Source organism: Girardinichthys multiradiatus, chromosome 22 (genome assembly GCF_021462225.1).
Source record: "Girardinichthys multiradiatus isolate DD_20200921_A chromosome 22, DD_fGirMul_XY1, whole genome shotgun sequence".
NCBI lineage: Eukaryota > Metazoa > Chordata > Actinopteri > Cyprinodontiformes > Goodeidae > Girardinichthys > Girardinichthys multiradiatus.
In genome coordinates, this window is record NC_061814.1 from 25,849,674 (window position 1) to 25,862,609 (window position 12,936).

Here is a 12,936-nt window from a genome sequence, read left to right on the forward strand (position 1 = left end):
CGTTCCAGAAATATGCAAATATCCACGTTAAGTAGCTGATTTCTCTAAATTGCCTTTAGGTATGAGTGTGCTTTGCCTCTTGTGACTCATTGTTGCCCACCACTAGCCTAATTACCTTGGAATTAGGCACCAACCAAGACTTACTTTCAGCTTCATTATTGTGCATGACATTTCTTTGAAAGACACAAGTAATAATCATAAACATTATTGTAAAATGGAGCAACATAAAACTCACAGTTGTAATTATACAAACTTTACAAAACAGGTTTAAAGGAATTTATTTTAAAAATTTCAAACCTAAAAAGCTTTACTGTGCATCATTTTAATGATTGCGAAAGTGTTAGATAATTTTGTTGTTACTTTTGAGGAACAGGTAGGTTTGGAACAAGCCATTTTAGCTACAATAGCTATAAAACATTATTCTACTTGAGTTGATTGGTAATAGCAAGTGCTTTTCCAAATCAAAATCGGTTTCCCTCTTTAGCTCAAGAGTTGTAATAATATGTAAAGACAACACTACAAAACCTGTATCACAGACCATTTCATTGTCTCTGTCGCATGTTTCTAGGATCTTAAGACTTGTCTTCTTTCAACCAAAGTTGCAGAAAATAACCATATATAAAGACATGTAATGAAATACATGACCTTGTATATGTATTCATATCTCTTAAAAGGTATGAATACATGGATATGAATACTTGCTGGAGGCCACCAAGATATGACCTCCAGCTAAACTAATAGGTTTTGCAAAGAGAGCATTAATCAGAGAAGTAGCCAAGATTACCATTACCCTAACCCTGCAGGTGCTGCAGAAATCCACTGTTCAGGTGGGAGAATCTGTTGACAAGAAAACTATTAGTCAAGCTCCCTACAAATCTGGCCTTTATGGAAAAATGGCAAGAAGCAAACCATAGGCAGTAGTTGCAGGTTACCACAAGCCATTTAGGGGAAACAGCAAACATGTGGAAGAAGGTGACCTGGTCAGATGACACTAAAATTAAACATTTTGTCCTACATGAAAAATGCTAAACTAACATAATCCTGAACACATCCTCTTCACTATGAAGCATGATGGTGGCAGCATTATGCTGTGGCACTGCTTCTCTTCATCGGAGACAGGGAAGCTGGTCGGAGTTGATGGGAATACAGATGGAGCTAAATACAGGGCAATAACGGGGTACCGCTTCACAACTATGTGCTACTTTGTGTTGGTATATCACATAACATCCCGGTAATTACATTGAAGTTTCTGGTTGGAACATCACAGAATGTTGGGGTTCAAGGGGTATCAATACTTATGCAAACCTGGAGTTGGGGTTGTAATTTCATAAAACTGCAATAATGCTTTCACATTTTTCTGTGACGATTCAGATCAGATATAACAGTGAGCGCTGCGTTCCAGCCTGGAGAACCCATCACACCACCACCTGAGAATCATCAGACACACGAAACACAAAAATCACTTACTGTTTACTCAGTGATCAGACAAACAAAGCAGCAGAGAAAATGTCACTTCAAACTCAAAGGTTCATTAATTATACTTCAATACTAACCGCATAAAAAATATTATAATGCCTATTACTACACCAGAATCAACCATGATAATTGCAGTTTATTATCCAGCTAAAAACAAAAAGCAAACCTGGATGACAGCCACTGCCACACAGATAGAGCCCTTTAAGTGGTGAGCGATAGTCTGAGAGTGAGGGCAAAGGTCGTGCTAGGTAGAGCTGGTCCAGAGACATTGATCCATGGAAGATATTCTGTGAAAACAAACCCAAATGTTTGTTTTTGTTTCTGATTTTGACAAAACCAAGTACAGTCTTTTGTGCGATGGCTGCCGCATTAAAACACAGCAATACACACAAACAGTGACCAAACAAAGCTCAGTGAAGTAAGAGCTGATGTGTACTTTGATTCTGATTTATAGGTTTGTGTAAAAATGTCTGTAACCATTAACTGCTTTTCCATCAGGTCCTGGGAAGAATGCAAATTACTTCCCCCTTCAGGGAAGAGCTGACTGTGTCAAGCAAATGAGCTGTGTGTCAATATTCAAGTGGCTTCCCCTTTCTAAAATGTGTGCTGTGTACAGTCTGTACCCCTCCAGTGAGTCCAAAGATCCTCTCCAGGTCGGGGGGACACAGGATGTCTCTGCCCACAACAGAAGTTTTAAACCCAGGAGCGTACTGTTCCACCCAGTCAAAAACTACAAAAGCAGACAAACAAAAATGTTTTTACTGGTTCTACAGTATAGTTAATACACATTTTCATATCTTTAAAAGAAAGAGACAAAGAAAGATATCATTAGAATAAACATGGTCTGTGTCCATGTATTTATCAGCTTTGAGCATAGCCTGCAAGGAAAAACGTTAGTAGCAAGGCATGCTTTAAATGTAAAAGTAATTTGTGTTTCTAACCAGTGTCTGCAAAGGCCTCTCGGTCCTGCTCGGTCCACTCTTTCCCTTCAATGTGGTAGGGGGTAAACTGGGTGAACAGTGACACTACATGACAGCCAGAGGGAGCTAAAGTGGGGTCCAAAACAGATGGAATAGTCATCTCCATCATAGGTCTACAGGAACAGAAAACATAGTATGGTCCAAGGAGGGAATTATTTTAGGCAACATACAGATTATTTTTCAAAAGCAGTTCACAAAGTAACTAGCTAACATTTCATATAGTAAACAGATTGTTTCTAACTGCCTCCATACAAACTGTTGCATTAACAGCACTTTGAAAGTATACTGACATGTTTAACTTTTACAAAGAATCAGATAATAATCAGATTTGACAATACTGAGTTGATCTAAATGTGTAAAGAAAAGAAAATATATATAAACACACTCACTGAGACAACCATGACAGCTGGCTCCTGCTGAAAGATATTGACTGCTCCTAATTACTCCACAGAACTCTAAATGAAAATAAAGTGCCATTTCTCATATAATTTGATCCTCTGTCATATTTATAAGGAGGAAAGATACTTAGAAGTTACCTTATACACAAACAAACCTATTAGTGACCTAAAGATTTTTGCTCTACTAAGCCTGAAAAATACAAACTTTAGTGACTGTCCTTAGGTGTGTCTGCTTGTGGTTGTCATTCATGATGCATGAAAAGGTCTTGCCACCACATTAACTAAAAATAAATTTGTACATTTAATTTATGTTTTTCAAGCTTTATTTCAGAAGCTTTATTTCATATTACAGACGAGAACCAAAATGATCTGGTCAGTGATCTGGAAAGTAAACTATTGCATCCACCCATCCATCCATGTATCCAAGATCACAGAGGAGCTTGTGCCTATCTCAAGCAGTCAATGGGTAAGCAGAAATATGAATGAGTCTCAAACAGAAGCATGAGGAATAAAGATATACCTTGCTGAGGGACGTCCATTCTTGGCCTCCTTATATGCAGCCTCTAGTATGTCCACATTTTCACAGTTTAGATGTATTGAGCATTGATGATGGGGTCCAGGTTTATCATCTGGTGTTGGTGATGCCAGGAAGTTTGGTAATTTATCTACCGCCACTACAAGAGCAGATGCAGAATGGTAACCAAAAAAAACAAATTAGTTTTGTTTTTTAGGCTTTGAGAAGTAAACGATTTTAGGCACCTTGTTAAGTAATGGGGGGATAGAAACACTACATTTCCAAAAATACTTGCTCACCTATCCAAATTATTGAATTCAGGTATTTCAATCAATTACATAGCCAGAGGTGTATAAAATCCAGGAATGCGGCATGCAGACTGCTTCAACAAACATTTATGAATGTGAGCTCTCAGAAGCTCAGTGAATTCAAGCTTGGTACATTGATCCCGCCTGCGCAACAAGTCCAACCATAACATTCACTCATTATAAAATACTTCATGGTCAACTGTATTATAACGAAGTGGAAGCGGTTAGGAACGACAACTAAGCCTCAAAGTGGCCAAATTAAAGAGGTCGGCAACTTTCTTCAAAGTTAACAGCTACAAACCTCTAAATGTCATGTTGGCTTCTGACTGACTCAAAAACACTGTTGGTTTCCATGGCCGAGCAGCTGCATTCAAGGGTAAAGCAAAGCATTACCGGCAGTGGTGCAAAGCACGCCACCACCGGACTATAGAGCAGTGGAGACATGTTTTCCAGAGTGACAAATCATGTCTTTCTATTTGGCAGTCCAAATGATGAGTCTGGGTCTGGCAGTTGTCAGGTACCTGCCTGACATTATTATGTCAAGTATAGAGTTTAGTGCAGAGTGGCTCATGCTGAGAGGTCCATACAGACATGGATAAGTGAGTTTGTTGTGGAAGAATTTGATTGTCCTGACCTCAACCTTTTAGAACATCTGAATTAGAATGGAGATTGTGAGCCAGAATGTCTCATCCAACATCGGTGTTTGACCTCACAAATGTGCCTATTGAAGGTTGGTCAAGATTCTAACAAACACACTTAAAACCTTGGGGACAGCCTTCCTAGAAAGGTTTGAGATGTTGTTAAGAGCTACGTCTGGCCTGGTGTCCTGTTTAGCTGTGACAATTTCCTAGAAGGGGCCATCAGCTACTGCTGCCAACAACTTAATGTTCTCTTTCTATAGATGATCCGCCTGGCCCCGTCTTTCAGTGTTTAACCCTGTCTCTCTCCTAGACATAGCTACTGGCTGAGCTTTCACTACTAACTGTTTGTGCTCTATTTCATCCTATAGAGTTAAAAAGTGGCTCAAAGCTTATCTGCGTAGCTGTGTTTCTCTCCTAGATGAAGCCACTAAAGCTACTACTACTGCCATAAACTTTTTACTTTCTTTAACATAGAAAGCACTACTGGATCAGTGTGCTTCTGTATTCTCTTTGTGTCTCTGCTCTATCTTGTCCAACCACCAGCCAGTCGTGGCAGATGGCTGCTCACACTGAGCCTGTTTCTACTGGAAGTTCCTTCATTTCAAAGGGCAGTTTTCCTCTACATGCATGCTCAGTATGAGGGATTGCTGAAAAGTGAACAAAACTATGCAAGCCACCATTCTCCAATACTCAAGAAGGTCTTTGTAAGGTGCTAAAGCTTTGTGTTCCCTAGCAACAGTAAAAAAACCTAAAAGATTTAGAGTCTCCATAAAAATGAGTGTGTGCATACCTAGTAAACCTGGTCTTACTGCTGTCCTTGCACAATGTTTCTGCACCAAACTATAAACTATGTTTTTGCTGGGGATCAAATACCCTTTCCACTCAACTTTTATACAATGTTTTTGTTATGGATGTTGGTTGATATTGTCTCTATTTTATAATAAAGCTAAGATAAAAATTTGAGATTGTTTTTTTGTCTTCATGTGTTCAAAAGGAGTGATCAATTGTTCTGTCACGGTAGCAGTTTATTAGCTGTGCAACTAACTTCCTTGTTTATATTGTAGTCTTCCTCAGATTTAAATAAAAGATTTTCACACAAATGATTACTGGGATTCCCTATAGAATGAATAAACTCTCATCTGATTCGGAAACCACATGCAAGTAAAACAGGAATTAAAGCAAATTAGAAGGTGAGCGGTCTTCAATACAGAGCCTTGTCTTCGCTTCATTGACAACATAACATGAAATCCTTCTGCCTTACTTCAGGATAGGGTAAACCTGATACATACATATACAATAAAAGCCTTACCCCCCAGGACAGACTTACCGTTAATCTTCGTAACGGGTGAAGTGTAGTCTATTTGATCTATAGCTTTGACGAACTCTTCAGAAAGAGCACCCTGCAAGAAAAACAGAAGCATCAGCAGGATATTGTCTTGTGCATTGCTGACATTAGATGGGGAGTCTGAATATTACCTTTGGTGTCAAGTTCTTGAAAGTAACATAGGGGGTGGTATTTGATAAAACCACTTTACTGTGGATCTCTGTGCCATCCTTTAGTGCAACTCCTTTAGCTGCACCATCTGAATCAACAAGGATCTGTCCTACATCCTACCAAAGATCCAGTGGAAATACATTCAACCAGATTCCACAAATCCACACATTGACATAGGAAAATAAAAGAATGTCTACCTTCTCTGTAAAAACGTCTACTCCATAAGACTGAGCAGCTTTTGCTATAGCCTGAGACACTCCTCCCATCCCTCCCGCCACGTAACCCCAAGCTCCTTTCTCCTTCTCCAGCTCCCCCATTACATGGTGCAAAAGTACATACCTTCATGGGAAGACAATTGCATTATAGATTTTCCAAAGATCAGCATTTTATTCTGCTCAGCTACATTTGTAATGATGAGCTAGAAATGTCTCTCACCCACTACCGGGGTTACTAGGACTGGTCATGGCCCCGATCACACCATCAGTAGCCAATGTTGCTCTCAGTGGCTCTGAATCAAACCACTGAGTGAGAACCTTTACAGATTTAAGAGACTCATTATACACACACACATACACAGCAAAGAGTGTGTGCATTAGTTTGTCTAAGATATAACAAACCTTCATTATTGGTGCAGTTATAATCTCATAAAAGTCTGGAATATTCCCTCCAAGTTTCAGACCTTAAAATTTACAGAGAAAACTCAAAGTGACCTAGTTAAAGGACTATGCAAAAAGATGGTTCTCAACCCCTGTATTGGCCCACGAACCGCATTTGACAACAGGCATCAGTGTTTTAGCTGCAGCCAGCCTCTTTCTCAGTGATCCAGCTGTAACTCCGCGTATATCTACAGGTGGAGAGTCCAGTAGAGGGTGGATAGCGGTGGCTAACTTTTCAAGGTGTGCAAGAAATTCTGGATAAGCCTGAGAACATAATAGAATATAAGTAAAGATGTGGGTGAGTAAAGGAAAGCAAAGCAATTTAAAGTCTAAGTTGACATTGAAGGACATTTAAAGTTAATAATCATGCAGCAAAACTTAAGGTCAAGCACAGCACACTATCGTTTATCACCGTTTTCATTATGGTTAAATCACCTTAGCATCCTTTGGTGAAAACTTGCTGATCTCATCCTGGTTTTTGGCCAGATCTGAGCCGAGGGTGAGGGACCTTGGTGGAGCCCCCTTCATCCCCTCCTCCAGCATGGGGGTGAAAGAATGGGGCTCTCTCATGTACACCTTCAGCCCATGTTTCTGATACAAATATACCCAAAAACAAAACGGAAAAAGAGAAAAACATGGATATTCATTTTAAGAATTTCAGATGTTGGCAAGATATAGTTAAAACCAGATATTTACATAAACTATATACAAAGACACATCACCTTTTTTGTCTCTTTAATTATAGGCAAAAATAAACAGCATTGGAATGTCCAGCCATCAGTCCATGTACAAATTAGATTGTTTCTCTGTCCCAAAGATGAAGTAATTGTGGCAAAATAATGCTTGAATCAACCACAGAACATACCCAAAAGACTTTCTGAAGATACTGGCTGAAGCTGGTAAGAGAGTTTTATTCTCCACAGTGAAATGTGCTCTTTAGAGAGACAGGCTGAAACGCCACTTCACAAAAAAAAAAAAAAAAAAAACTGAATAGAAATGGAATTTTTTTGTAATTGCATCTGACCTAAACTGAAAAGTTCAGTATGAATTAGGTGATAGTGAGAAAAAAAGGGTATGTATCTTTTTATACCGTGTATGTAAATATCTGGCTCAGACTGCATATGAAATGTTTTGAAATGATTTGTGTGTTTATACCTTAAGCTCAAGTTCTCTGCATATGTGAGGTCGTAACAAACTGAGCAAATATGAGCACCTGGAGAAGTGGAAACCTGCAGACAAGAGTTTTGTTTTTTTTCTCTAAACTGAATGAAACCAATGTAGTGAGGACAGCTAAAAAGAAAAAGGAAATTATTTGGGTGTATCATATTTGCTTTGACTTTGGAATGCAACTTCATGCATACCTTTTGCATTTAGCATGAATAAAGACATACATGTCATGAACTGATACAAATTAGTGATAAATCAGTGCGAAAAATACATCACAACAAATAACGTGTCTGGTGCTAAAACGTTCATGGGGAAAAGCCCTTCAGAACCCTTACAGCACATAATCCTATAATCCATGATTGTTTTGTATTCATTACACATGGTTTGTTTGCTGTTTTTTGTTTTTTACACATGCTTAATATGACCCTCGATGGGTTCACCGGCAATAGAAATAAATACAATATATCTGTTTGATGTTGGGCTGCACGGTGGCGCAGTTGGTAGCACTGTTGCCTTGCAGCAAGAAGGTCCTGAGTTCAATTCCCAGCCAAGGGTCTTTCTACATGGAGTTTGCATCTTCTCACTGTGGATGCCTGGGTTCTCACTGGGTACAGTCCAAAGACATGCCTGTTAGGTACATTGGTCACTCTAAATTGCCCTTAGGTGTATGAATGAGTGTGTGCATGGTTGATTGTGTGTTGCCCTGTGATTGACTGATGACCTGTCCAGGGTGTACCCTGCCTCTTGCCCATAGACTGCTGGAGATAGGCACCAGCTATGGAATAAGTGGTAGAAAATGACTGACTGTTTGATGTTGATGGATATAGCCATACATCTATATAATAAGGATTTGTTGTTTTCTGCACGATCCCACTCCATAATCCATTGCATTGTAGGTTTATTACTGAGTTCACTATACATTCATGAAGTTGTTATTTAGCTCTGCAACAGGTTACTGTGGGTAATAACAACATATGCTTCGCTTGTACCCTTTATCTGCGGTTTGTTTTAATTGGTTGAACCACATTCTTGTGAACTGATGAACCAGTATTATTTCCAGTTTGGATCCATCCTACCCGGAAAGACCTCTTCTGAAACAGCGGCTCCTCCCAGCACATGTCTGCGCTCCAGTACAGCTGTCTTCACCCCTCCTTTCTGAAGATAGGCTGCCTACACACACATATAGTATCACCTTTACCCTCTTGTTGGACGATATAGATGTGCAGACTGAACAGCGGGTGTTGGGAAACAAATGCATGAACTCACAGCCACCAGTCCATTGTGCCCTGCAAAGAAAACGTGTTTTTGCGTATGAATGTCTTTTAAAGGCATGCACTAAAATACACCTTGTGGTTTTGTTGTGCATCTTGCAGCTGAGTTGTGCAAGTTTAAAGGTGCAAAAGTAAGATCAAACATGTACTGAATTCAGCCAAGCCAACTCCCGACTTCTGGGAGATTACGGAATTTTTATGTCACCCCAAGAAAGCAATAAGAAACCGGAAATTTTCTTTTCCAAAATCGTTTCTCACCTCCTCCGATGATCAGCGCGTCATAGCAGGGTTTTAAAATGGTGTGATTAGACCTGGATCCTATCAGTATCCGCCGCAGTGTCCAGCGTCCTCGATCCGTCCACACCGCTGCAGCCATGGCAGGAGTTTGAAGCTTTCAGTTATCTAACATCGGTCCCGCCTCTGCTCCCTCACTGTGCTCAGAAAATTAGGTCCGGGTCTCAAGCTGCAACTACAGCTCGATCTAGCTATTAATCTTTTTTTGTTTTTCTTTTTTTGAGTACCTGTTTTATCCTGCTCGGAATGTGGGCTGAAGTCTATTTCTCTGCAGAAGCTGATTTGGCTGCGGACCAAATATTGTAAAATGTTCTCCTAAGTCTTGTGTGACATCACAGCCTGTCTCATTTTAAACCTAGTGTAGATTCATGCTTAAACAAAAATGAAAAATTACTGTTGTAAATCCAGTGTTTAAATCTGTAAGTAGCCTACTACTCGCAGACATGATATAGCCTACACCTTGAGTTTTCCGTAACATCTGGTCTGGTTACAACGATAAACTATGGTATTTTATTTGATAAACCGACGCAAAATGTGGTATAAGCTCCCGCTACTCTGACACTAATAAATTAATTTCAGGGCCGCCAATGTGCTTCAAAAGTCACCCGTTTATTCAACACAATTCACCTGTGTGTGTAATTTAATCTTAGTATAAATCCAGCTGATCTGTGAAGGCTTCAGAGGTTTGTGAGACAACATTAGTGAACAAACAGCTTAATGAAGTCCAAGGAACACAGCAGACGAGTCAGGGGTGAAGCTGTGGAGAAGTTTGAAGCTTGACTAGTTTACAAAACAATACCCCAAGAATTGAACATGTCACAGAACACTGTTTAATTAGTTACCTTGGAAAATCTGGAGGAGTTGCAGATACACAGAGTTCACTTGGGAGGATGAGAAGAAAAGTGGCAACAAGAAATTGATGAAAGTAAGATATAAGAATTCCTGTTTGCTGGAAGCCATGTAGGGGACACAGCACACGTGGAAGAACTTCCTCTGCTCAGATGAGACCAAAATGTAACTTTATGGCTTACATGACAACCATTTGTGGTGAAAAAGTAACACCTCACATCACCCTGAACACATCGCCCCTATGATGAAACACGGTGTGGACATCATAGTATGTAAATAACTTTCTTCAGCTGGGATGGGGAAGCAGGTTAGAGTTTAAGGGAAGATGGATGGAGATAGACCCAAGAATACACAACTTCTAGGAGGTCCAAAAGATTCGAGAATGGGACACAGGTTCATTGTGTCCAGCAGGACAGTGACCCCGAGGGACAATGCAGTGGTTTAAAAACACATGCAAAGCCCAGACCTAAATCTAAGTAGGAATCTTTGACAAAATTTACAAATTGTTGTTCAGAAATGGTCTCAATCCAATCTGACTGGGGTTGAACTAATGTGCCAGGAATTTTTACAAGCTTCAGTCACTAGATATGCAAAGACAGTAGAGATCTACCGCAAAATAGTGGCTCCACAAAGTATATAGAGGTCAACTACATGTAAAGACCACAATGTTTTATTTATTGTTTTTTTAAATGTTGAAAACCATGCATGCATAATTCTCCTCCCTTTTCACAACCACACACTTTGTGCATAAAATAATAAACGTGACAAAATGTGAAAATTTTAAGGCGTGTGAATTATTTTGCAAGACAGTAACTTCATTGACATCTAAAAGTAGGAGATCATGTTGTAAATATGCAAAAGACCACAAGGGGGCAGAATGAACCCATAAAAACGTTTAAGGCCAAAGCTGTTTTTTAAGTCAGTCACAACACTGATTTCAGCATCGGGAGCAAATAGCTAATTGTTAATGATCTAGAGTGGCTTTGACAGTACTGGGAATCAAATTTCCCATAAAAACGCATGAAAAAATATTTATTGTGAACAGTAACACATGTTGCCCAAAGTTTGTGTGATATCTTTGTAATACATTTTTGGGTTTATTTCTATGGTAAAAAATATATATATTACAAATTACTAAGACAAGAAAGTTCTTCAAGGCACTCATTTCACAGCTTGTCTGGGTGTGTGCTCAAGTCATGTCAAAGTACAAGGGCCCACCTTAAGAACTTTAAGAAGAGCTCTTAACACAAAATGGTTTCCTAGTGCTGCAGTTAAAGGTGTCATCTTGGCCTAGTGGTTCATTTACTATGCAATAATAAGAGAAGAGGCTATAGATCATGATGTCCATCTATAAGTCTGGAGGCTTAAGCTGGAGATTGCCTGATAAGATCTGAAGCAGGATCTAAATATTTTAATTCAGGCAAAAATAACCAAACACAGCAGAAGATAAGCAGGTTAGAGTCCATAAAGTAGGGATTTTGACTGTATTTTGCTTATACAGTGTAAAATAATTCCTGAGGTTTGCATAGATTGCACACTCTCTTGGTAGGGGGGATTGAAATAGGATGCTGTGGCGATCTAGAGTTTCCTGAAAGACTTAAAATGCATCCCCCTTGGCGTATTAGACCAACATTAGTTTCAGAAATGAGAAATGATCTTGATACTGTGTCTGCTCGGTTTTCCTTAAAGGAGCGTCTGCGGCAGCGGCCAATCAAACGTAACTGGATCAGATGATCCAGGCAGGAGATTTTGTTCTTGTAAGCAGAAATTAACACTTCATTTCCCTTTGTCGGCAGAAATTCAACACTGCAGCCCTTGAAAGCTCTCACAGGCAATAAAGGGGTAAAATCTAATTACACTGTAACAGCTCCGCACCAAAACACAATTACCCCTCTTTGGTAAAAAAAAAAAAGACGTGCCTTCAGGCAAATGCTTTCACTGGTGGAGATGTTAGGTGTCTCAGCATTTATAAACGAAATCATAAAGTACTATTTCACAGTAGTCTATAAAAGATGAAGAAGGATGAGGAAGTCAATGGTCTTTAACTCCCAGGTTCATTTGGACGGATAGTGACCAATGAGATGGGGTGTATATGGGCTCATCCTGGATACCTATATTGATATTGAATGGGTAATGTGTTAGGAACAAAAGGATGCCACATCATTTGATGAAAATTACCAACATACAGCTTAATCCAAAGTCATTAGAAAATTTAAATTGAAAAACTGATGACAGGCTAGTCCAGTTTGCAGAAATATCATTGCAGCAATTCAAAATGGCGCTCAAGAGTTTGTATGGCCCCCACATGCTTGTATGCATGCCTGACAACATCGGGGCATGCTCCTTATGAGATGTCGGATGGTGCCCTGGTCTCTTCTCAGATCCTGACCAGGGCATCACTGAGCTCCTGGATAGTCTGAAGTGCAACTTGGTAGCTTTGGATGGACCTAAACATGATGTCCCAGAGATCGTCTATTGGATTTATTGGATAGGAAATGCCTGCAAACTCTTAACAAATGAGGCCAGCAAATGAGGCACCTGTGCAGGTACCGCCTCATGCTACCAGTAGTAACACTGACCCTTTTTCAAATGCAAAACTATTGAAAGGCAGTCAAAAAAAATTAGGAGAGAAAAAATGTCTGCGGCCTCCACCTGCAGAATCTTTCATGTTTTTGGGGTCGTCTCATTGTTGCCCCTTTAGTGCACCTGTTGTTAATTTAATTAACTCAAAAACAGCTGAGACAGATTAACAATCCCCTCTACTACTAAAACGACCAAAACAATATTCCAGAATTTTAACTCACTTTATATTATGCTCTGATTAAAAAGTGTCCCTATAGTTTTTTTGAGCAGTGTATTTTACTTCCAGGGAACCAGACTTTTTCAG

At 39.6% G+C, this 12,936-nt stretch overlaps 1 protein-coding gene across 2 annotated transcripts; it reads right to left on the reverse strand.

The window, feature by feature from the left end:
- Positions 1 to 262: 262 nt before the first annotated feature.
- pyroxd2 (pyridine nucleotide-disulphide oxidoreductase domain 2) lies at positions 263 to 9,320 on the reverse strand. Of its 2 annotated transcripts, XM_047351417.1 has the most exons (16): positions 9,165 to 9,320; positions 8,902 to 8,921; positions 8,712 to 8,805; positions 7,624 to 7,697; positions 6,904 to 7,059; positions 6,579 to 6,732; positions 6,430 to 6,491; positions 6,248 to 6,345; positions 6,010 to 6,151; positions 5,794 to 5,928; positions 5,645 to 5,717; positions 3,375 to 3,528; positions 2,418 to 2,569; positions 2,100 to 2,206; positions 1,643 to 1,763; positions 263 to 1,427 (listed from the first exon to the last, which is right to left on the reverse strand). In XM_047351417.1, the coding sequence occupies exons 1-16, from the start codon at positions 9,280 to 9,282 to the stop codon at positions 1,348 to 1,350; spliced, it is 1,740 nt and encodes a 579-aa protein (XP_047207373.1). In that variant the 5' UTR covers positions 9,283 to 9,320; the 3' UTR covers positions 263 to 1,347. The 2 variants fall into 2 exon arrangements, with proteins under 2 accessions (XP_047207373.1, XP_047207375.1); XM_047351419.1 differs by lacking the exon at positions 8,902 to 8,921 and having other exon boundaries at positions 9,165 to 9,283.
- Positions 9,321 to 12,936: the final 3,616 nt, after the last annotated feature.